Here is a 25,684-nt window from a genome sequence, read left to right as displayed (position 1 = left end):
CACTCAGGCCTAATTCCAGCTGAAATGATTCTCACGTGGAGCTCATCACCTTGTAAAACTACCCATCAAATACTACCCTTGGCCCCTACATGGCATATTGGCTCCTCAAGGCAAGTGGCAGGCATATGGCTTGTTGAGGGCTTAACATGACTCTACTGTAAAGATGCTACCACTGAAGTAGTATTTGTGTACTGGAGACTCATCACCTGGCCGAAAGAAGGCAGCAGTATGTGCATCGCTAAGGCAGCACATCCTTCCTCCACAGGAGAGGCAGGCCTGAGCCACGCAGCCGCCAGCATGTCCCCTGCCTAGAGCTGCATGATGGAGCGAGGCTGGATGCCCCGTTTTAAATCTATGGCATCGTTTGCCATCAGAATCCTGGCAACAGTGCTAAGATACTGGATTACTGGATATTTTTTTTTTAAATAAACTGTCTGTGGCATTCACAGTAAGTGAAAAATGAACACAGTACACCTTTTTTTCATTTGAATGCAGAATTTATTTCAACATAATTTTAAATATGAAAATCCTATAAATTATGAACATTTATAGAATATACTTTTGCCAAAGAAAAAGCTTGCAAAAGTAAAGGTGTCAAAATCTGGCTCTGCTAAACTGAACGGAGCTGACTGCTATTCAAAGGGTATTTCTCCCCATGTTTTCATGCAGTTGACTGTTTTACAGAATACCATTGAGTGTAAATATTAGTTTACAGATCCTCAGTAAGCTGCAGTCTTCCACAACCAATTTATGACCAAACGCAATTTTTACCTGCGTACATTAAAGCAAGCCACCTGATTTCCTGTACATACGTAGCATAGCAAATGAAAAAAATTTATGCCACAAGGTGAGAACTTAATCCAACTTCTGTTGAACAGGTAGAAAATATTTACAAATAAAGATGCTCTAAGCCATCCACTTCTAGTCAAGAAAAACTGTATAACCATTTACTTCCCTTGTAAACATTTATTTTATTATTCTTTACGTTATGTAGGCTGGTATTCCCAATTTTTGGATGAGTATATTTTGCAGAAATGTACAGCAGCAGCAGTTCCTCACTGAAACTCAGCTGGTTTTACTGTCTTGCTCTACAGAATCGTGTACGTACAGAACAGAGCCATTTACAGAAAAGCATAGTTTCCCCTTAGAATACCACATTTTACAACATTGCAATTATACGGTAGTAATTTCCTTCCAGCATTGCTTATGTCAGCATACACTCATATCCTTCCAAAACAGGCATGTCATAGAGATCAATTCTGATTATAAATATAGTTTATATTAGTCCTTCTATGTACAACAAAAGACAAATTACCCCAGTATAAAGTAATAACACTTATATATCAGTACAGATTTGAACTACAGACCCACTTCTTTAACGAAGTTTACAGTACAAAAAAATAAGGATACCAGTTCCCTACTATAATATTTTCATCTTCCACATTCTTTGGAGTAGTCAGTAATACAAGCATTGCTTGTTTTGTGTAAAATGTATTATTTAAAAATACCAGTATACTGTCCTTCCAGTTACAAAAATATAATTATGTCCTACAGAAATTTACTGAATTAAGAAGTGTATCAAAAATAAGGATCAACATTTTAGACCATCGGTGAATTTAGAAATCAAGCAGAAGTAAACGTGTATTTATTTAAAAATACTATCTTCTTGCTCAGTGAGCTGCTTCTGATTTTGCATAAAAAGAGATCAAAGCTTAGTTAGAAATTTCATGTCCAGGGACAAGTTTTGGCTACTGAGTAATAATACTACATTATTAGTGAGGCCGAAGAAAAGCCACTGGAAAATGTTTACAGCCGCTCAGTTTGAAGGATAAAAAGTACTGTGGTGACAGAAGGAATGGTTGAAAAATACCAAGAAGGGATGGAAATGTAGCCAAATGCAAAGAGTGTTTCTTACTGGTTTTATTTACTTCATACGTAAAAACCTACCAGGCCGTATGGCGCAGTTGCAGCCCAGCCAAGTGCCCTCTCGGGCCGCTTCGGGTGGTGCTGCCCCGAGGGGGCCCAGCGGCTGCAGGTGCCTCACCCCAAGACCGGCCGAGCACAGAGGCAGCAGGAGAACTTGGGGACGTAACAAGTTGTTTTGGTTATGGTTGTCTCCCCATTGTTAGGACAACTTGGGATTCAACCTATGAGGTTTATGTGGCAAATAAATAGGGTAAATCTCTTTACATTGTGCATGGTTTAAAGTGTCAGACTATTAATCCAAATAAAACTGTTCCTAAGCCACAGGCAGAAATCTGACTGTTTAGCTCAACAGTAACCAAAGCTGTGCCAGTTATCCATCTCCCATGTCTGAAAAGCAGATTTCCACACTCAGCTGTGTTTCTTAACATCATCAGGGATTTAGCTGAGTTTTCCGGTGCTGTGCCCTTTGCTGACCTGTTTCCCATATGCTAGCAGCACTTCTGTAACTCACATTCTTCACTGCTCTTGCAACGCTGAGGAGAAAAAAATCCCAGAGCGGAAGCTGCCTCAACTGCACGCCAGAACAAACGCCACTAGGGACGTTGCTGCTACGCTTCCCAGGAATGCAAAAAAAGAACATTCGTACAGAATATGCTGAAAAAATTGAACAGGCTTTGTTTTGGGGAGTGTTTGTAGGGTGGGATGGATTGGCATTATCATGCTGGTAAAGGAGCAAAATCGGAGAAACAGCAATTTATCAGCAAAGTAACCTCTTGGTTTTCTGTTAAGTCTTGTAAGAAAAAGTTGCTCAAGCTAGAGTTTATCCAGTCGAGCACTGCATAGCTGGCAGAAGCCTAAGCCACTGCTTGCTGACTCAGAGGAAAGCCATCTCTGGAGTTACACTGCCCAAAGCTCCACAGTTGTTTACCTTCTATTGTTTTGGGAAGGGATTTTTTAACAATCCTTTTTCCTGCTAGAAGAAACAACAATGGTAAAACCTCATATTTAATACAAAAGTCAAATGCTCAGCTAACATAAGGTACTAACTTCTTTAAAACTAATGAAGTTGTACCAACTTATAGCAGCACGAAAACTGGCTCAAAGTATTTTACGTATTTTTGCCTGCCCAGAAACCACCGAGCTATCATGCCATCTTAGTACCACTGGCCCTTCATAGCTCTGATTCTTTATCTATCTCATCTAGGTAGTATTCATCATCAGTGGTGGTATCACTGTCAGAGTCTGAATAAGCTGCTGGGTCTACCTGATAGATATCAGTCGGCTCTCGGGGGGATGAAGCAGCCGATGATATTTTGCTCCCAGCAGAACTTGAGCGCAAAAGCTCAGCCCTGTTTACAGAAGAGGTGTCTCCATCTCTGAGAGCACCGGGGTTATTAAGAAGACAAGGTCTCCACAGTCGCCCTTCTGTGAGTGACCGCTTGATATTTTCCAGGAAAGCCAACTGTTGTTCTTTACCAAATATACCAAATTCAACAGATGGATACATCAGATTTCTAGTGCTGTAGCATTTTTCATTGTCCGATGCCCAGTTTTCATTTTCATCACAAGACAACAGCTCTGAGTAAGATTTAAACCTCTTCCCACGTATACCATCTTCTGGTAGAATACTGCCTCCCAAGGCAGATTCACGGGAATCTCGAGCACAAATACCCTCAGAAAGGTGACGTTCACGCTGATTTTTGACATGACTCTTGCGCAACTGATAGCCATGCAAGTTAGCATTTTTTAAGCTAGCAGACTGAGAGGTATTTTGACACTGACCAAGCACTGTCTGGGAAGTCGAGTTTTGCTCTGGACATATCTCTGCCTGCAAGCGGCTATTGACATAAGTGTTTGAGTTTTTGTCAATTAAAAGTGGCAAGGGAGGACTGCCAGCATGACTGCCAGCTCTTTTCTCATCCTCCAGTGGGTCTGATGTAGTAGCGCTGTGAGAGGTGGGCTGGCTTTTGCTTTCTAACCTCAGATCAAGTGTTTGGCAATTCTTATTTCTTGTGGTTACTGCTTTATCTGGAAATAGGGATGTAAGACTTGGCCTGTTTTGCACTTTCACTGTAGTTTTTTGGGGAGTGATGGCTTCCTTCTGGGTATATGAGCTTGTAAAAGACCTCCAATTGGTGTTATTAACAAGCAAAGAAGGATCATTCTGATTTTCAGTCATCTTATTCTCAGCTGTTCTTTGTCTTGGTGTATTCCTACCAGGGTCCAGACTGTGATTCTGATTTTCATTGTCAGACTGCAGGAACGGCTGATAGGAATCTGTTGAAACCAATGAGTCAAGGGACATGTTGACCTCTAAAGAAGCGGCACTTCCATCATTCTGTGAAAAAATGTTACTTATATGCGGTTTGGGGGGTAAATTTTTACTTGAAAATTTTCGACTTGTTCTGTAAACAGCTGCCAGTTTATTTTTAATTGAAGGTCTGTTTTTCCTTTTTTCTATATCTTTGACTTTGTCTCTCGTGCAGTCAGAGAGAAGCTTGTTCTCATCTTCTGCACTCTGTGTTATCGTCTGATCTTGTGTAACCCTGAGGACTTTATCTTTACAGTTAATGTTCAGGCTGCCTTCACTGTGCCTCTCTGATTCCTGCAAACCACTATAATCTTTACCCATCCGAGCCCTCTGAGAGTTCTGCTCTTTTTCAGTTTTTGAATTCTTTAATTCATCTGTATCTGTGCTAACTACTTCGTTTAGCCGAAGTAATAGATCAGCACTGGAAGCTGTGCTTATCTCAGATGCTTTGTTCTGAGACTCAGAAAGCACTTTGCTACAACAGTTTAAATCATTTGCATTTTTTCTTGAATGGTCAGCCCTTAATTGCAGTCCACAACATTTCTTATTATACAGAGGCGGGGTCTGATGTAGGAAATTTACTCTCTGTTTGACTTCAGTACTATCTCTGTACGTGTCTTCCGCAGGAAGATGTGGCACATCAGCATGCTCTGTGTCACTGTTCCTTCCAAGTGAACTCCTCTCTCCTGGGCGGAGGAGTAAATGGTTCAGATTTTTATTGTTCACTTTAGGGGTCTGACAGCAGTTTTCAGATTTTCCCTTCTGTATCGTATTTTTATTTGCTGAAATAGAATACAAAGGATTCTCTAAACATCTGCCTGGCTTGGGAGGGGTTGATAAAGAGGATGTTAGTGGTGTGGCTGTTTGTAAACTTTCCTTCTTTTCTTTTAGACATATTTCTCTATTTTGGCTGCTTGAAGCATCAGAAATGGCCTTACCTGACTTAACCACTATTGTGGTGGATTGTGGAACGCAATAAGAAATTTCTTTTGTCACCATGTCAGAAAGCACATTTTCTGCTAATGAAAGATCTGCTAAACTATCTTTCCTGTTACGTACCACACTCACTGACTTTGAAGCACACATCTTCTCAGAACTAGGAAATAAGTGGGAATCCTCTTCTTCACTATCAACAGCAGTCCCTAAGTTCTGAGGTGTGACCAGAGCTGAAGATACTAGGTCAGAAGAATATGAAGGCACCTCTTTTTCCACAGTACTGTGGGGAAAAAAATTTGCTAAACTCACATGACCTTTGGTTTCCTTGTTTTGTATTCTTGGTGACTGAGCATTTTCTTCGGGACAAGGTAGATCTACGTCCTCTGGATTATCTCTGAAGAGGTTACAAAATGTTCTTGAATGCCTCCGTGGTAATGTGTAGTAAATTGAAACTAGTTCATGATACTTGACATGATCTTCATCAACACAAACTGTAAATGTGCTTGTAGTTTTATATTTCTGCAAAAAATTTCCCCTCTCCTTACAATCCTTACAATCTGAAACCACAGAGGATTCTCTTCTGCTTAGACGCTTACATCTGTTTGTCAGTTCAGCTGATGTACTTTTACTTACTGAATCATTAGGACTTTTGGTAAAAGGACTGGGGTAGTCTTTTTCTTTGTTTCTTGTAGCAGCATTTAATGATGCTGATGTTAAAAAGGAAAGTTTTGAGTCTAAATAAGACACATCTCTTTGTTTTGAACAAAAGGCATCGGCTCTATGTGAAGTTTCAGACCTTAAACAATCGTATGTTGTTCTACTTTCTCTAGGTAAAGAGATGGGCGTATCTGACATAATACTACCAGCAATGCTAGCTGATTTTCTAGGCAAAGTGTAATAAATAACAAGTGGGTCAGAAGACTTAAAGCTGTTTCTGCTAGGGGAGCCGGTAATGCTGCAGCTACTGGTATGTCTCAGCAAGCTGTCTTGCTTGTGAAGCCTTTCAATACAAGGTGAATGACTCCTTATTTTTCCGCTTTCTTTTTCTAGGCAAAAATAACTTAAACTACGTTCAGAGGTCTTGGGGTCTCCATCAAAGCTATGCATATAAATATGTCCAGAATTTCCATTTTGTGGAGAACTAGTAGTGAATTGTCCATTACAGTCCTTAGGAACTAAAGTGCTTGTATTTTGCAGTGCTTTCTGTGAAATCTTTTTGGTAACACCTGTTCTGCTCACTTGAGCTGTTTTTCCACCTTCTACTTGAGACTCAGTAACTGTGCAATTTACTGAAGAGCTAGTTAGTGTTCCTAAACATTTAGAATTGTCTTTATGAGAAAGTGCTTGTGGAGAGCTTTGTGAGGAGCTAGATGAACAATCAGGAGGACAGGGCATTTTGTGACATTTTGCTAATTTTTCAGTGTATGGAGCAGAAGCAACATTCACCAGTGAGGACTGTCTCTTTGGAGTAGCTTGGTTAACAGCTTCTGCACTTCGATTATCCTGTTTGATGCTCTCTCTTTTTGCTGCATAATGCAGATTATATTCCCATTCTTTCTGACTTGGACAAAAAGGTTCCTTCCTGCTGTCATCAGCTGGCAAAATACAGGGAGGCTGACTGAACACACCGTTGAGTGGGCAATAATCTTCCTTCATTGGTACATTTCTTTTATCACTGTTTGATGTATACATTTTTGCAATATCTCCTCTGGCAGTGACTTGCGTTTGTCTCTTTGCTCTCATTGTGTTAAAGACAGATGCATCGCTTTGCAAAACAGCATGAGCAGGGCTGTTAGAGGGAAAACTCTGAGTGTTGATGTAGTTTGTATCTGCTTGTTGAGAAACTGACTGCAGTGGCATGTCTTCATCTGGCAGCTTCGTACCTTCAACCTTTTCTAGTTGTGTGAAGTCAGCCTTAATACTTCTTCGGGTAACAACAACTGAATTCCTGTTCAGTCCTGTAGGTTTTGTTTGGTCCTTCAAATTAGGCAAGACTGACTCATCAGTTCTGATACTAGATGAAGAAACTGAAGAGTTACAACTTAGCCAAGGCTGGCAGCCTTCAGTGAATTCTGAAAAAGTTCTGCTTGCACTTCTTGTTGTCCTTTTGGTATGCATATTTTCTGGAGAATACACATGAAAATCGTTCTGCAGGCACTGTGAACCAAACTGGGCATTCTTTGTATGTGCCCACTGCTGGTCATTTAAATTAGCCATAATCACTTCAAAGCTGGCATCAGGGGAAATAAATGCTTCATCACTGTAGTACAGAGGAATATCAGCCCAAGAAGGATAGCTGTCTTTTCTTCCATAAGAAGGATTTTTTTGGTTTGCATACAACTTGCCATGAGAAGAAGTATCTCTATAGTAGGATCTAGAGAGATTATTTTCTGATTGGTACAATGGATAATTTTCCCAGTTATCAAAGGGCAATGGAGAAGTAGCTTTGTCAGGGCAACTGACTCTACTAAAGCAATTACTGCTTGAAATAGATCTTCTGTAGCGGTGTTTTGAGTGGTAACATGCATATTTCTTGGTTTCTTGCAAAGAGCTAGGATGTCTACCATGGTCTGTAGCATGAAACTCCATCAGTGACTGGGTTCTAAACATTTTTTCTTGAGTTGTTGTTTGTCCAGGAGAGTCTGGTGTGTTGTTCCATACAATAGAAGACAGAGGAATTCTCTTTGGGTTCTGTCGACCAAACCTTGGTACAAAACCATTGTTGCTCTCCCTTGCCAACGGATGTTGTGAGCTAGATGCTGACAGCTGGTCAGAAGATACTGATGATGGACATCTTCGGAGGGAACATACAGAGTAACTTCTGCCAGCTGAATCCCTGTTCATACAACTCTTATGCCTAAATCCACTGTTCTGTGTTATGGAAGGAGGATATAAGCTACCTTCTGAAGACCGTCCGAAAGAAACAGAAGACAGCCTGCTGCTTAGCAGATGAGGATTTCCATCGACTGGATCAGCATATTTGTAATCTTCTGGAAAGGCTGTCTGGTGCCAATTTATATATGCACTGTGCAATTTCCTTGGTCTGATTAAAATCTTGTGTTCATCTTTGGCTCTTATTGTTCTTAGTCCATCTGGGAAAAATGTGCTAGGCATGTCACTCCAGTCATTTCTGTGTTGCCCTCTACTAGCAGTCTGCCTCTTTGAAGTAGGAAATGCACTGCTGTATTGGACATTTGATACACTGCTAGTAGAAACTGTCCTGTCCAGTGGGTCTTGGGCTTGTTCCTGGGCCAGCTGGTCATCCAGATCATTTAGAACTGCACAGGAGAAAAAAAAAATATTTGGTTTTGTTTTCTTAAATAATCTTCTGGCTATTTATGTTAAAAAGTTTCATGTATGACATTAATAATCAGAACTGGTTTTAAAAGGAGTCAGCTCCTTGGCATTCAAAACCCTTCCCAGATCACACGTTCTTCCTCCACAGGACCTTTCAGCGGTCACCCATTATGACTACAAGGAAGAAAAATGTGCTGCTCCGTGACTGATCTTAAAACTGCTCTTTATGTAAATGTTAGTCTTTATGCTATTCAAACAAAACACAAAACAATTTGAAGACTGAATTCTTACTCACATGCTATTTATGTCTCTGTGTGTGTGTGTAAACTTTCCAAATCTAGTTTGTAAACAAAAAATCCCTGAGAAGAATTCACTAGGCAAACATGAACCTTTCTGTGTGTTCCCAAAGCAGAATTATGATGTAACTGTAAGAAAACAGAGAATCCTGCAAACCATCAAACAAGCATATTAAGTAGTTTGGCATGTCCACCGTTTGTTTTATTCAGAAAAGAAGTTCTCCACTAAACTGTAGCTTATTACTTCAAAATGAGCAGTGAATCCAGACATTTTCTGGATAAAAAAGGGTAATGAAATCGTCAGGAACCTGTGATTCATTCTAGCAACAAAGCTGTATTTATATATACAGAGAGTCTAATGAACTGGAATTAGATACTATACAGCTCAGTTAACCAAGATATTCAGTCATAAGACTAAGTTACAGCAATGTATTTGAAGTATTTTACTGGCAAAAACAATTATGCCTTGCTAACGCACACAAGATATAAACACAAGTGGATATGGCTGTTTTGTTACAGCATTTCCTAATCCATTTAAATAAAAATGACTGATAAGTCATTACAGATCTGTGCAAATGGTACAGAGTCATTAGGAAAGCACTGCTAGGTATGAACAGTTGGAATAAAAGGCGATACAAAGGCACTAAAATTTTCCATTTTTTTTCTAAGTTTCTCTTGAAGCACAGAAGAGAGGAGAGTCCTGAGACAGTCAGTTTAGAACAAGAGAAAAGACTAGTTTTTCTGAGTCTTCCATTTGGAAGACAACAGCCAAGCTATGTACAGTTTTTCTCTGTCAGTGGGCAAGTGTGCACAGTTATGGCTGAAACCCAAAAGCGGTGACAGGCACGTGAGTTTTAGAAGAACCACTATCCAACACGCAGTGCTTTCCTCTTCCAGCACTGCTGACTCATGCACTGCTTCCCGATCATGCTTTCGGTCTGTGATCTCTTGCAATTTTGGGTGGTAGAAAGAAATATTTATGGACATTGCTTTGCATAGCTCTGAGGAAGTTTATGGAAGAACACCTCTCTACTCCCATAGGCTGGCTCTGATCTTGCCTCGCTTCCCAGCAGTGAGAGAGAAAAAAATAAGAAAAAAAGAAGGAAAAAAAAAGAACCAGCAACTTTTGACTGATGCATAAGGCTCCCAGAAAGCTAACTGAATGCCATAACACCTCTTCCTTCTGTGGTTTGAGGCTTTACAATTCATAAAACCAGGCCCAGTAATTCATCATTATCAAAATTATGTATGCAGGAAATTGGGATGAAATTCTTCTCAGATAACTGTATGTCTGCATCTAAAGGACACAGTATGGGCTCCTCTAAGAATCAGCAGAGAGGAATGTACACTTTTAAGGTGTGACCCTTCTGAACTGGATCAGTATGAGATGAAATGCACTCTTAAGAGTGACCAGTGACACATCTTGGAGTCACTGTCAGAGCAGACACTCTGCTGTCAGACAAAGCCAGCAAAATGCAGACACTATGCTAGAAAGTAATGAGCTGCATCTTTACAGCCTACACTTCAGCAGAAAATTCTACTAAACTAGTCACCACAGTCACTTCTGGTAACAATAATATCAGAACAAAGTAAAGACACACACTTACCACTGAAAATCTCCTTCTCTAGCTGTTCATTCCATTCCTGTGTACTGTTCTCCATCATTTCATTTTGGTTTGCATCAAAAGAATGACCACTTTTCTCAGTTGACATTGGGGAATTACACATTTCAGCCTGTTAAAAATTGTAAGGCAACATGATTTTAGTTCTACATGTGGGTTCAAATCACATTTCACATGTCACATCACAAATCGTGTCACAAGTCACAGAGGTCAGTAGACTCTTTGTGCGCCCATTAAATACTGTATTATCAAAATATACAACTGAGGATTGTAAAGTTGCATGCAGTTTAGAGACTTTTACATACATAACAGGGAGATTTGCTCATCTTGTCCTCATGCAGTAGCATGTTTTGGACACGAGTTATAATGACCTTGTAACAAGGGGCATAGTTTACTTGTTTTCTCCATATGCATCCTTATTGCATTGTATCTCTTAATTTACTTTTTCCTAATCCCTTCTTCCTTGACCAGCACATTTAAGATTCACATACTGACATCCCAACAGAGATTTAATAATTTAACACCATAGTCAATTTTCATATTGCAAGACAGCACTTTAGGGGGCCATGATAAATTACCTTAGCAGTGGGGAAAATGTCATCCTATTCCCCCTCCATTTTACATGTTTACATGTCCCCTTCAGTTTCCATGCTGGAGAAGTTCGATCCCATCCATATTTCTCTTGACTCTGAGTCTCAGATGGTAGAAGTGCAGACAACTGCTGAACTGCTGATTTATTTTAGCTGAGACTCTTCCTCCTTTTTTAAATAAAAACCCTTACTACTTTTTAGTTATCAATAATTTGTAATTATTAATAATTATAAAGTAATAATTATTAATCTCAAAATATTTGTAATATTTTACTCATCTAGCTATAATAGTCTATTTATATAATAGGCATGATTCTTGGATAGGATCTTTGTTCAGTCTTATATTAATATGGATTAACTCTTTGTTTTTGAAATATGAGAGAAGGGAGGTGGCCAATTTACCTCCTCTACACCTTTGATTACATACCCTATACCTTCTTAGTCCCCTCAGTGGTTATACCATATGATTGAAGAGGAGGAAAGACATGTTAGTAATACAGGGCAATAAAGTAATTAAAATAGCAAGTATCATTCTTGGAGGAAGTCTGTTTATTTCAACAGCATGCACTTAAATTACATCAGAAATAAATGTGTTGTTTCATCCTTAAATTGAGCTCATGCTTATAAAATGGAACATTCGCCAAAAAATAATTTCCCACTGTCAAAATTTACATTTACACGGTAATTCTGTGCATGGAAATGTTGCAGGACAAGCTCTAGCTTACTGCCTGCCCAAGTCAGCTACTCTTTTTCATCCTTGTACAAATGGAAAGAAACAAAGTAAATACACTAGATTATTTATTCAGTGTGAGTTTTGACGTATTGCAGGTTGGTTTCAGTTGCCAAAATATGTGAGAGTTTTGGCCTAGGAAATTACCCATCCAATTATTCCATCATAAAGAGAGAACTGAAACCTGATCAGACCTAGACTTAGCGCTAACCTAGGAAAGCTTTGGACTTGTACAGGTAACAGGGCAAGCTCATTCTATTGCATTCAACAGGTTCACAACAGAGATGTTTTACTCAGTGTTAAAAACAAGAACTGCAAGAACACTATTTAAACAGGTGTTACATGAGTCGCCTAAGCAAAGGGAACTAGTTTTTGAAAAAACTGTGGTTTAAACATTGATGACAATAAAGTTGATAAGCTACTTACCGTTGCCATTTCAGCCACTTTTGAAGATGGGCTAGCAGAACTGTCATATCTGTAGGCAGAAGGATTTAAATGTTGGCTTTGAAAAGGAACATGATGTAATTTTACCAGGTAGTAAATATCCAGAAGTTTCTCTTTAACTTTGTTGAGAAGAATCCGAAAAAAGACTGCTCTATGAAGAATCCATCCTTCCACCAAAAAAATCTTGCTAACAAAAAAATGCTGGGTAAATGTACCATTCGGTTTGGCCTTGTCAGCTTGCAAATGCCATAGCTGCACAGCCACGAATGAACTCAACCTACTGATACCTCAATGTCTGCAACAGCCATAAAGTAATTGTTTCAAACCAGCATTAGGATAAGATGGTATTACTTCTTTTTTCAAACGACAATAATCTAGCAGGTCCTAGGAATAGCTAAAGTTAACTACTTGTAAATCTGTAAGTGGTTTGCATCTGCAGTTCTATTGTTCTACTCTTCCATTTCACCCTGCTTGGACACAGAGCGGAGCTCTGCCCCTGCAAAGGAGGAGGGACAGACAGCAGATTGGTTTTGGTGTGAACTTTGAACTTGCTGCTACTCACCCAAAACAGTCTTTATTTACCAATTTTTAATACATGGTAGAAGGCTCATCTGCTTTCCTGAACTATATAGGACTGCAAGGATTTGGCAGAGAACTGGCTAGAACATCTGTGAGTAATGCAGTGGTTAGAACAAGTCTCAGCCCTGAATATAAAAGGTATCCTGTTCTACGGGGTGACTTGCAGACGCACAAATACAAAATAAACTACAGAAACAAGAACAGGACTTGATTTCACTGAGTCTATTCGAGTCTGCAGATTCTTATTTTACAACTAAGCAAACCCAGTCCCTTCAACAGCCCTGAAGGACATGTTACTCAGCTTGTGCTTATTGCCAGCTCTTCTTTGTCTCAGAAACCTTTTTTTTTCCCAGGAAATTAATTCTTGAAAGAAATTCAGGTAGGGAAAGACAGTTCTGCTCAGTCCTGTTTGCCTCAAACTCTTTTTGAATGACCTTGTTCTTAGGCTCTTAAAACCTTGTTGTGCTCAGGTAGGCTACTTTATTGTGCTTCAACAGCAAGTATAAACTGGCTTGTTGGCAGGTTCCTTGTGGCCCAGCCTTTCCTCCTGAAGTGCTTTGTCATTTGTTTGCAATGTGCTTGCAGGCAGGGAAGAACAGTTGAAAGGTGCAATTTGTTTTTCTCTTCTGTAATTGTGAACTGTAAAACCAGGATTCCTCTCTGACATGGGGTCCAACTGAAACCAAAGGAAACAAGCCTGTTGACCTCAGTGGGCTTAGGATCTGGCCAGACAATCTGAATCCAAAATTCCTAATTTTCCTTGTAGCACTGAATATGAACAGCCATTAATTCAGTGGGTTACCGCTCCCTGTGAATGAGGTTTACAGAACCAGGACTCAGAGATTTACATAGCTCTTCCCTGAAACTAATATAATGTTGAATAGGGTTTAATGCTTCTACAACAAATTAAGAATGAAACTTATGTTTCAGAGTTTTACAATGATCTCCTGCAAACTGAATTAAATTAAATCCTGTGGCTAAGCGAGTTACCTTAATTTTAATTATACGCATAAGAAAAATGTAAAAGCTTTGTCAGAAGCTCTCTTCTTCAGCTTTACTGTGCAAAGACGTTCTACAGTTCTCCCCACTTGGTGCTGTGGGGAGAGCTTGGTGTTGCATTAATTGCTCCTTGCAACGAAGCTGCATGTAGAAGACATTTCTAACATGTCTACTGATAGTCTAGGCAAAAATTAAATTTTTATTTGCACCTCTGGCACTATTCTAAATTCCTCCATGTCTTTGTTGTCACTGTTCTTTCACAAGTAACTGGCCAGTGCATCCTGCTTTATTTTTCTCCCTGCCAACTTATACAGACAAGGTTATTTTAATCTTTTCCCTATGCCAATCCCTCCACTTCTCAAACTGCCTCATTATTTTTTCTGAACACTTTTATGTTTTTCAGCATTTCAGAATTAAAGTTTTGCTTACTTCCACAGAACTATTGCTTAATTTTAGGAAAAAGTAATTCAGTTTCTTTTTTGGCTAAGGATATTGAGCAATGTTTACATTATTTCGCACACATCTGCACACACACATACACACACACTTGTAAACACTATCTATTGTTCATAAACAGAAAAGAAGTTAAAATACTGCTCAAGTTCAGAAATATTTGCCATCACAAAAATACTATTCGCTACGGAAAACAAGAAGTTATATTTTATACTTTTTCACTTATATACATATGTATCTTCTTTATGACAACCCAATGTAAGATTAAATGTAAAAGATGACTCTACTTACTACTATCACTACTGGTAACAATAATATAAATCCAAGAATTAAAATCTGCTGTGAATTAGTATTTTCACCGAGGCACCTGACTTCCCCAGGCCATCTCCAAGTTGTCTAATGTCAGACCGTAATCTGTTTCATTCTATACTGTTCTTATCAGCACTACATAAGAAGGCAGCTAAGCAAGAAATACATAAATCAATGAAAATGAAATCAATGAAAACACAATTAAACAGCATTTCTCTTCCAGTATGAATCACACTTACATATTAGAAAAGAGTAAGGATGAATTCAAGAACACCAAACACCTTTGAACCAAAAGTGATCGAACATTTCACTAGCTTCAGACTACAGTTACAAACCTTTTATTAGCATCTTCTGTATCTCCACATAAGCATATTCTGTTTTGCAGCATCCATAATTTATTCTCACAGCAAAACACCACCACAACTGATGAAACCGTCTCTCCCGTTCAGAAAGGACCCTCTAAACAGCCATTAACATTTAGCTATTTAAAAGCTTCTGCCAGTTAGGCTTACTTACAGGATTTACAGTGCTGCCTCCTATTGTATTTCACTAGCTCTCCAGAATAACTCTACCTGGTGAGAGGCAGATTATTTTACTGCTTTGCCTATGCATAAAACAAACCACATGCCACGGCAACACCTAGAAGAGGGTGGGGGAAGTTTTGGGCAGAGAGGCGTGACTAGAAAATGTAGCAATCAGCTCAGTTACACGTCAGGATTGACTTGTTTATTTTTCAAGCTGTGCTCGGTGAGAAATCAAAGGCATCTGAGCCTGAGATATGATAGATTTTCTGTGGAAAAGCCAGATAAACACATATTATAAAAGCTGATGCAATGAGTAGGCACGGTTTATTTTTTCTCCTTCTTAAATTAAGAAATCATTTCAATGCTTAGATTCTGCAGCAAAGCCTAGACTTTTGCTTGTGCATTGGCTGTCTTATTGTGCACCAGGATGAAGCGCCCTTTAAGTCTGATTCTCTTTTACACAAGTGCCTCTCTATTCTGCAGGGGGGGCTGTGGTCCGCTGTTGGTGTGTCCCAGCATAAGGGCTGTTATGTCACAGGAAAGAGGAGGGAGTGGATGACATGTACAGAGCAGAGTTAGAACTGTGTGAATTTTTTTTCTATGCCGTGTTGCTATGTAGGACAATTGTTACCAGTAAACATGCACAAAGCTAACCTCATGCCTCTATTCAAACCCCTCCTCAAATCTTCTGCTTTGATACAAACACTCCACAATGGCAAGCTGCTGTGCTACAAAACCTACGTATCAGACTAATCATCGTTTCTTTAGAGTATTGCATTCCCTGTCATTGTTTATTACAGCTGTTCCTCGTCTTAGCATCATGCCACCTAGAAGCCCCAGGCATAGACCAGAATACCAGCCTGAGACTCACAATCAGAGTGAAAATCAGCTCTGTGCCACAGATCTTGCAGCTTCATACTTAAGATTTCACAGCACTGCACAATGCACCTTTACCTACGATTGCCAGTCCAAGCATTACCCTAAGATGTACACAAAAATAACAATATTTCATTCAGGTGTTGCTGTCATACAGGACCATACAGGACAAAAGTTAGGAGAAAAGAGTCAGCCTAACTAGCCCCAGTGTAGCCCCTGCCCCCCATTCCCTCTGAACAGCAACTCTAACCCTGTGGATGGCAAGGGAGAAGGGTGCTCTTCAAACAGCAGCTCCAGCACTGTGTATGAGACCATTGTTGGTTCAGATCCAGCAGAAACCAAAGCCCTGCTGAAGCACAGAAGACAAAAGCATTGGAGAGCCACGATGTTTGCCTGACTAGAGCTAAAGCTGCAGGCCTGCCTCTAAGCTGCCTCTGGGCTAGAAATGGTGGGAACTGATGCAGCAGAGCTGCCTGGGGCCAGTACTCTCTGCCACGGCCTGGGAAAGCTACACTTGCCTGTTATATCACAGCCATAGGGCACCAGATCCCCATGCACCTTATACCTTGTCCTCTTGAGAGGGGATTAAATAGGATGCAGCCACTGTTAAGTCTAGGGGCTTTCATACACTTAAAGCCTTTATGCAAAACGTGAGCAAAATAGATTTAGCCAAGAGACTTTACCTACTACTTGCCACTTAGTCCTCATTCTGACACAAAACAGATAATATCTCATTACATGACCAAGTAAAATCCCAGTCTTCCCAGTGAGGTGACAGGCAAGAGACTAGTAAAATAATTTTAACAAAGTTTTCTAAGCAAAACACAGAACAATTCATAGACTTTTTTAAAGCTGGAAATAATGTATGTTCTCATTACAGCTCACCGTGGTTGCTTCTGAGTCTGGTTTTTCCTTGATTTTCTAAAGGAGAAAAGCCAAGCAAAAGGTGATCTGAACCCCAGAAAGGAAGCTGAAGTGTTCTTTTGTGCTTGAGTAGTTGTGCGGGATGGCATTTTTAATTCTTTATGATCTAAAAATAGAATAAAAATTTATTTATTTCAAGTTCTTACTAAATACGGTATTAAAATATACATTAAAAGTTGTGTCTTCATAAACAATTTTCTTTTGCTTACCTTTTCTTGCCAGGAAAATCCAGTTTTACTGACATTTTTGGACAGACTACGTGACATGCTGGTTTGCAATGACTAATTAGAAGACTAAGAGAAAGGTAAACAGGTCTGAAGTTTCAAAACATATTATTGGGTTTGGGTGATGCGCATGAGATAAATGAGGCTGACTTTCAGAAAGTAATCAGCACTCAACCATTTGAAAACCAGAACCACTTTAAAATATAGGCAAATTAGACATTTGAAAATTGAGGCACCCACAATCATTAGTCACTTTATTTTCACCTTTGTAAGAAATATGACAACCCTGAATATACAGTGGTTTAATAGACTGTAATGTAACTGCATAACAGTAATTCAGACTAAGGTGTCTTCTGTATCATACAGTTCTTTATGATGGGATTCCCATGGACACTGGAACACATTTCTTTCTGCTACAAATTGCATATCAGAACTATATTTTAAATGCAAGATGTCATGAATGATTTCTTTGGGAAGGTTATGATCTGATTTCTTCAAATGGAACATAAACCCAGTCTGCCTGTAAAAGCAGCTGGCATTTGGGGTGAAGGAGAGGATGAATATTGCTCACAGATTAGGGGAAGAAACTGCTGGGTCTGCTATTAAAACATGCCACAGGAAACTGGAGAAGATAAGGAAACAAGACTTCACCTAGGAATAAGGCACTGCATCTTTTTTTCTTCCAGTTTAAAACATCACATGCCTGAAACAATACAACAGCCTGAAAATGGCTTATCCAATGACTGTAGGAGAAAGCATAACCAGAAATGAGAGGACAGTGTCACTGATAACAACAGCAAGCGGCTGTGATTTGGACCTAGTCCAAAATGAAGTGAATACTTCATGTCATGCGGTTTAAATCCTGTGTGTAATACATGGCTTTCACTTCAGTGACAATCTCTGGGTATTACAAAATGCTGCATCCTTTACTCCTTTTACTCTAACCTCTTGGTGGCATTGTTTGACTTGACAATGAAAGTGACATCAGGAAAGTCCTGACAGCACTCTGCTGTAGCCAGGATGGTCTAGGGATGTAGACAGAGCAAGGCTTGTGGGTAGAAGTAATACCTTTTATTAAACTAACTCATACAGTTGGAAATATCATACAAGCCTCTGAGGCACACAGCCCCTTCTTCAGATCTGAAATAGAAAGAGCAGCTTTCAAAGTTAAATACCAGAGAACAATTACACAGATTAATTAGCTAACACATCAATTAGACCACCTCTGAAAGAGATAGCTGTGGACTAGAGGGGTTGTTGGGGAAAAGTAGTCAGGAAAGACAGACATCTGTTCTGTGTAGGTCTGTAGTTGCAGGACAGTTTTTAGGGTTTCACTTTTCTTTTGACTCTGATTCCAGTTGCTATGAAGCACAAACAGGAAGAGCTCAATGAAAAACATGCAGAAATGTGAATGGAATAAAAGTGTATGTTATGCATTAAAACTATCTGGACTGAAGATGAAAAAGACAGAACAGAATGCGGTGCTTGCTATAGAGACACCGTGTTCCTTGTGCATGTTCATTTTGGATGGGCAACAAAACCTATGAAATGAGATCTGCAGAAGTTGCTTCCTGGTCAGCCCAACTTTCCAACCCTTATCACCCCCCCTGATAACCAGCACTGGCATGCCTTTAGCCCAGTGCTACCAGGAAAAGTTTTTCACTGGTACAGTCAAACCTCTTTCACTCAAACCCAAGTTACCTACTTATTCCAAATGTCAGGTGCCTCTGGATTCTTTAAGAAAACTAGGTGAACCTGAAACAGTTTTTGTACAAAGTGAGCATTACTGCTTTGATTGGGAAACTATCACTCTATTTACTAGAATTACAGCAACTTCATCTTGGTTAAGGAAGAAATTTTTTACAGTGAGGACAATCAACCACTGGCACAACCTCCTCGGGGACATGGTGGAGTCGCCTTCATTTGAGATTTTCAAGATGTCACTGGACAGGGTGCTAAATAATCTCATTCAGGCTCCCTTTCCCATGAAAGGCTGGACCAGATGATCTTCCAGTGTCAGTCCAACCTGGGCTATTTTGTGATTTTAACTATGGGATAAGAATATCAGGGATTTTCTGTTGTGACTCCCAGCTGTGCTTTTAACGGAATCTTAAAGAAACATAGTCATTTTGAAAATATATCTTTGGAAAACTTTGACATGAGAAGAAACTCAATGCAATTTCAGAAACTCCTTAGCTATTACACTCTGAAACGCTTTAAGACACTGGTTTTGGTGACCATTATCATATAGATAAGGAAATAGAAAAATGCAACTCACTGGTGTTTTTGCTCTTCCTCAGCTGATGCTCTAATGGTGGTTTCAGCATTCTATTGACATCAGTGTAATTCTGAAATTTTTTTCTTTGTATTTCTTCAAACCATTCTCCAGTCACTCCCTGCAGCCCTGTTTCAGATGTCTTTCTCTTCAGAAGTTTGCTTGAAAGGAAAAAAAACCCGCAATTTATTTTTAAGCCATTTTGGATATTACAGCCAAATCATTAGGAACTCTCCCTGTTGTTCATTGAAGTATTTACATAATATTTCTACATACAATGACTTTTTAAAGATACAGTGGGACATGATACATTCACAGTAATCACATAAAAGTTTTAGTGACAGCAGAATTCTCCAGCTTAACGAGGTTAAGTGGACAACTCATACGCTTGCATTATTCTCTGCCTTGAAGAAGTGCATCCTTCTTCCTTGCAAAAATGAGGTAATAATTCATAAGCATTATAAAACTAATTGAAATTAAGATTAAGTTCAGCCAATAATCAAATCAGAATAGATAATACTCTAACAAAGAAGTCTTGAAATATTTATTCACTCATTTAAGCAGAAGCAATAAGATTATTCTGATTTTCAAGAGGAAGCTCGCTGAGGCCATGACAGCGAGGTGCCCACCACACATTTTCTATGTAAAGGAGAATAATATATTGTGAGTTCAGCTAATAGGTATTCATGCAACACGTTCAACAAGTTTATCACATTTTCTCTTTCCTTGCTGCATAGTGATTCTGCCCATGCTTAATATGTATGGAAGCAACAAATAATGAATATGAACATTCTGCCACGCAGAGGCAAAGCCTGAACAAGCTACAAATGTGGCTGCAATTGAAGAAGCTGTTTAGTAGCAAGTTCAGGTTTTAGACCAAGAGGCCACAGGAATTAATTGTTTATCTGGACATAAAAGAACAAGGTACAGTTGCAAAGGAGTCAGCACAGGGCAATGGACAGGCAAAGTTACTTGTTTTCAAATTACATTACACAAGTGCCTAAAGTACAGATGCAAACCCAGCAAATCTACGCCCCAACTGATTCTAATGGCAACAGAACAAGACTTCGTGCAGAGCTTGGAGAGGTAATAACAATGTTTTAGCAAGGCTTTCATGTAAATCTTCCACCTTAATCAGTGGCAAAACCCATGACTAGGAATACAGATGCTCTCACAAAACATAAATTATTTCAGTTATCAATTGAAATAAAACCTCATATTTCTGAGACAACATTAGTTCACAAAACAAACTTAAATATCTGGAAATGGACGTATTTCCAACTGGAATTGATACAGGGTATATTGCCCATACTAGCACCTACTCTTCATCTGGTGGCATCTGATGAACGGGAGGGCAGAAGACAGACATTTTTGGTAAATGAGTGAATATTTCCCTTGAAGAAGATTACAGAGGCACATGCACAAGTACCAGCCATTTGAAATAACCTTATTACAAATGCAAAAACGTTAATCATCACAGATATCACCGCACCATGGTAGTGACTAAACACCGTAAACGCCATCTGCAGCATGGAAAACAGCCTAGCAGTAATGTGAAACAGGAGGAGGCGATGAACAAAGTGCTCCCGAGCGCCAACTTCATGACCTCACTCCTGTGGCCTTAGCAAAGGGGATCCAAGATACCAGGAGGCGTAAAAGCAGCCACAGCCAGGCGTGAGGTATTTTGGGAGTGGCTGCAGTCACAGCGATTGCCCAGAAAACAAGCCCACAGCAATTTTGCTGAGGTCCCAAAAGTTAAGACCATCTCTTGTAACCCATCCCTGGGGTCTCTTAAAACCCAAGCAGGAGGGGTTCGTTTTTCTCCTCAGCGTGAGGCAGGCAGGCAGGGGGCTGCGGGTGAGCGTGGCGGCTTCTTCCCTTTCCCTTTGCCCTTCCTTCCCCCTCCCCTTTCCCTTTTCCCCCTCCCCTTCCCGCGGGAGGCGGCGGGGCCGAGACCCGGGCACCCCCTGGCGGCGGCGGCCCGACCCACAGCCCAGCGCCGCCCGCCTCGACCCAGGGAAGCTCTTCCACCTTCTCACCCACTACAGGCAAGCTGACATTACTGATACATAAATATCTACTTGCTTTATATTTATGCATTCCAGAGAGAATAAAAAAGACGAAAAACCACACTTACCCTAACGCTGACTGTACCGGACATTACATGAACGCACCTTTCACCGAAAAATGTATTAAAAATCTTGCACAAATGCTGACGTTAATAATTAAACACTGTAAAGTCTTCACTGGTACATGGTTGGCTTATCTGCAGTCATTAGGTGTGAATGTGCTGCTTTTGAATTGTGCTGTCATCCCCAACTCACGAAATAAACCCTTTAAATTGCTTGTGCATACTTACATTTATACGCACGTGCAGGCCCATATATTGAACCCTTTATATATTATGTGAGTACTGCATAACATTAATACTATACATAATACGTAGTTGCAATATCACATGACTGTTAAATATTTCTCATTTGTGATGACTCCTAGCCAAACCACATCATTTCCCTATGTACCCACTCTGCCAAGTCTGCATGCCCCCTCATGACATCAATGAATGGCAGTTGTGTAAAGGAAAGCTTGTCTCAAGAAACAATTACAGCAGAAGATGGTATCTGCAGTCAGTATTGCAGTGAACTTGCCTTTGAGGCAGCGCTATGGTTACTTGGATTGCAAATTATATATTGAGACACTGCTCAGTAGGAGTGTCAAAACACCTAATGCCCTCTAAACCAGAAGCACTAATTCTGCTTCCCTGTCTGCTCCGTCCAGCCTTCCTCCTCATTTCTCTACTGCCACTTTGGACACTGGGAGCCACTTCCTCCTGAGAGGTGACAATGTCATTGTGATTGGGAAAAGTACCTGTACGCTATTGCAGGATTAAAGGCAACTCCATTCCCAGGATAATCGACAGGAGACTGCTCCGCAATCCGGAGCGGGCAGCAATCCCAAATGACCTCACAGGCTACCCCTTGTTACCTTTTCCCATCTATTATCATACACAGCATCTAAACTAATGAATCACACGGAAGCAATTCCTCCGCACTGTTTTTAAAAACATCTCTTGCTTGTTGGCATAAGCATGGCCCAGTATTTCATATACAGACGTCTCCAGGGAGAAGTTAACCTAAATGTTTTTTATGTGGGTTATCATAAATATTGTGAAAAGAGCTGTAGCCTCCCCTGACACTTCCTGTTAGGATAATAAGGAGCCTTAATTACTACTGTAAGAGGAAAGGTATTTTCTCTACCATCTTCATCCTGAATATAAAGCAGAAGACAAATGTGTAAGGCAGTAGAACCTGGGTTGCCAAATAGGACGTCTGGGGACATCTCTCCTGTTTGCAGGGGACAGAGGGTTCAATCCCACTTTGGCCAAAGCAGAAATTATGATTCTTACTGATTTCAGCAGAAGCAGGATTTGGCCCTAAAGGACTCTTACCATATACCTCATGAGAGAACAGATACACAGCAACCACCAAGGACGAGGAATTGCACCGGATGAAGGATAAGCAGACCAGTATTGCTCATAGGATCAAAGCTCTCAGTATCTGAGAAGAGAAGGCTGAAAGGATTTAATATAAAAACAGCGCCAAAAGCATTAGATAAAAACTACAGCAGGGCAGCTAATTTGCAAAAACAGTTACCTAAAACAAGCTTATGCCTTCACTTTGTTTATATTCCTTACTTTGTCCATGAGAAAAGGCTAGAGATGTTGAAAAATTAGTGCCTGAAGAACCAGTTCTTTCCTAATTTTTTTGCTTCAACTTAGCACCTTCCCACTGCTTTATACATTATGGTGCACTGGTGAACTGTGCACCTCTGTCATTTCTATGGCCAGTTAATCTTCTACAAAACTATGCCTGTTAGCACAGCCACAGGTAGCTCTAAAATGCATATGCAAGAATATCTTTGTATTTCTATTTCCTTTTAATTTAATAAAAATAATTTAAAGACATACTTTCAAGTTGTCATCTTATTTGAAAAAAAAAAAGGGGGGATTACTGACAATAGCAAAGACTGCCACAGCTGAAGTAATTTGAAAAAATCATTATCTGCCATTTCATCTAAACACGTAACAGCAATAACAACATTCTGCTTTCCAAGGTGCCAGAGAAGCTGCTGTGGCAGGTTAATCCTACCAGGAAGAAAAATAACAATATGCAGAGCCAAGATGCTCTTTCCTAGGACGTCGGTCATGCAATAGGTCTATTTTCTGAGGCAGGCTTTATTCTGAGTAGTCGATACACATTTACTCACATTAAAGCAATCTTTTGTTTATTTTTCTTTCTTACTGTTTTCTCTTTGGCTAATGTCAATAAACCAAGTCAGCTTCATTATTACATGTAAAACATTATGCAGGAGTAGGTGAATCAGAGAGGAAAACTAACTCCCATGTTTTGCTGCTACACACTACAAGACAATGTAAAAGGATCTAACTGATAATGCACTTCTGTTTGGCTTTTGTATTTGTAAAATTAAGCATTTCTGCAGCAATTCTCTGAAAAATCAAGGCTTCCTCTACTTGGATGAACAAAATGTGTTGGCAATAATGCTTGAATCTAACCTGCTAGGTGGTTGCTAACCAACCACTCAGATTTAATTTTCTCTTCCCCCAAAAGACTAGTTTTTTATCTAAGTCTTCATCCTTTTCATTAGTATTACTGCTGCTGTCATTTTTGTTACCATGTGTTGATTTTAAAACACCCATTAATCCACTAAGTTGCCTTCAGAAGATGTATTTGTCTAAGTGACCAATAAAACTAAAGATGTGTATTGGCAAAAAGGATGTGCCACAACAGCAAGACCAAAGAGTATGTTGGTTCAGTGTTTCTTCCTGACCATGACCCAAATACCCATAAATGTAATGGAGGAACTTTCACTGTCCTGAAGAGGCATCAGGTCAGGTGCTGGAGAGTCACCTAGTGGTGACACCCCTGGATGGAAAGGAAGGTTCATTGCCAAGAAAGGTTCACCTGAAGGACAGGGGAAACATTTCAGAATGCAGCATTGAACACTATGGGATATGTTTTCAATCCCACTTTGACAGGCGCATCAAGTTGCCAGCTCACACTTATCCCTAAATATTTAGATTCTGGAAATGTGCAAAACCAGGAGATGGAAATGGGGAGAAAGTGAGAAAGGAATTATTATTCTCTAGTTTCTCCTCCCAGGCTGTACATTTAATAGGCAGAAGTACTTTAAACACAAGGATACCACTCCTGCACATGATTTTGATACCCACCCTGTAGCCTGTAGCACCCTTTCATGCAACAAGCAGGGCTACTTAAGCAGTTAGCTGCAGACAATAAATGTCACTTTGTCCCCAGAACACTCTTCTGACAATATAGACATCAGATTCACACATTAGTCCTGTCCTGTGTGCCAGGGATACAGGCAGGGAATATGCGAGTTAAAGGCAGAACACCTTTTCTGCCCTTACTGAAATTCCAACTTGTCTGCTCATGGGGACAACCCTTCCATTTCCACCTCTCTTCTTTTTAATTAAAAAGTATAAAAATCACAAAATCTGACATTATTACGCTACCCCTCTTTGGCAGATTTATTCTTTTTAATTAAAGCTGATGCCCTGCTTTGAGATGGCAATGTGTAGATTCATTATACTCGATCCACAAAGACAGCGAGACTCTCAGTATACACGAAACATTCTCATTGGACTCCCACTGTGCATTGAATACTTCTTTCCAGTCTATAACTCACAATGTCTTTTGCGACTTTTTAAACTTAAGCCCCCTCTGTACAGTGGCTAAAAGTTACCTGTTTTCCCCAAAGCATTAACTTCTCATATTAAACTATATGAAATTAATATACTGCAGACAACTTACTCTAGCTGCTGTTTTCTGTCACTGAGTCCAACACTCCATTTCTCCTTGAAGCTTTTGTCTGTTCACCTGGGCAAGAGCACGGACTGACGCTTTCCTTCGAAACAGAAAACTAGGAAATATTGTAAGGGCAAGGATGAGTTTCATTCTCATGCTGACCACATAACTCCTCTGTGCTCCGGCAGCTCAGGAATCAGAAGTTCTCAGTTAAAGGTCAGAAATCTGGAGTTCAATGACTGTCTTCATAACATCAAGTTTTTAAAGCACAGAGCATTGCAAACTGAGATCACAGGAGCTGAGAGTGATTAATCACCTATCTCAAGCTGTAACAATGCCTCAAAACATTACTTTTAATATAAAACTATTTCTTTAGCAGCTACCCTGGGTTTACAGTGAAAACATTTCAGCCCTGCTGGAACAAACAGAAAAGGCTGTAAGTACGTATCTTTTAATTCAGTTTATACCTACTTAGAATATGAAAGCTCTTAATCCTTTCGGCGGCTGGTCAACAAGAGTGAAC

The 25,684-nt window shown here is 39.9% G+C and overlaps 1 protein-coding gene across 4 annotated transcripts in view; it reads right to left on the bottom strand.

The window, feature by feature from the left end:
- Positions 1-946: 946 nt before the first annotated feature.
- Positions 947-25,684, bottom strand: part of EXPH5 (exophilin 5) — a 36,369-nt gene continuing 11,631 nt past the window's right edge. For 2 of the 4 annotated variants that reach the window (XM_064441238.1, XM_064441239.1), the window contains 5 exons: positions 19,319-19,476; positions 16,778-16,922; positions 12,135-12,183; positions 10,374-10,500; positions 947-8,451 (listed from right to left, as the gene is read on the bottom strand). In XM_064441238.1, the coding sequence (XP_064297308.1) occupies positions 3,098-8,451; positions 10,374-10,500; positions 12,135-12,183; positions 16,778-16,922; positions 19,319-19,476 (5,833 nt within the window). In that variant the 3' untranslated portion in view covers positions 947-3,097. The other 2 variants (XM_064441242.1, XM_064441241.1) reach the window with 2 other exon arrangements.

This window comes from Phalacrocorax carbo, chromosome 1, assembly GCF_963921805.1.
Source record: "Phalacrocorax carbo chromosome 1, bPhaCar2.1, whole genome shotgun sequence".
In the NCBI taxonomy this organism is placed as follows: domain Eukaryota; kingdom Metazoa; phylum Chordata; class Aves; order Suliformes; family Phalacrocoracidae; genus Phalacrocorax; species Phalacrocorax carbo.
Note: the sequence above shows the minus strand (reverse complement) of the source record. Positions and strands in the feature narration are given on the sequence as shown.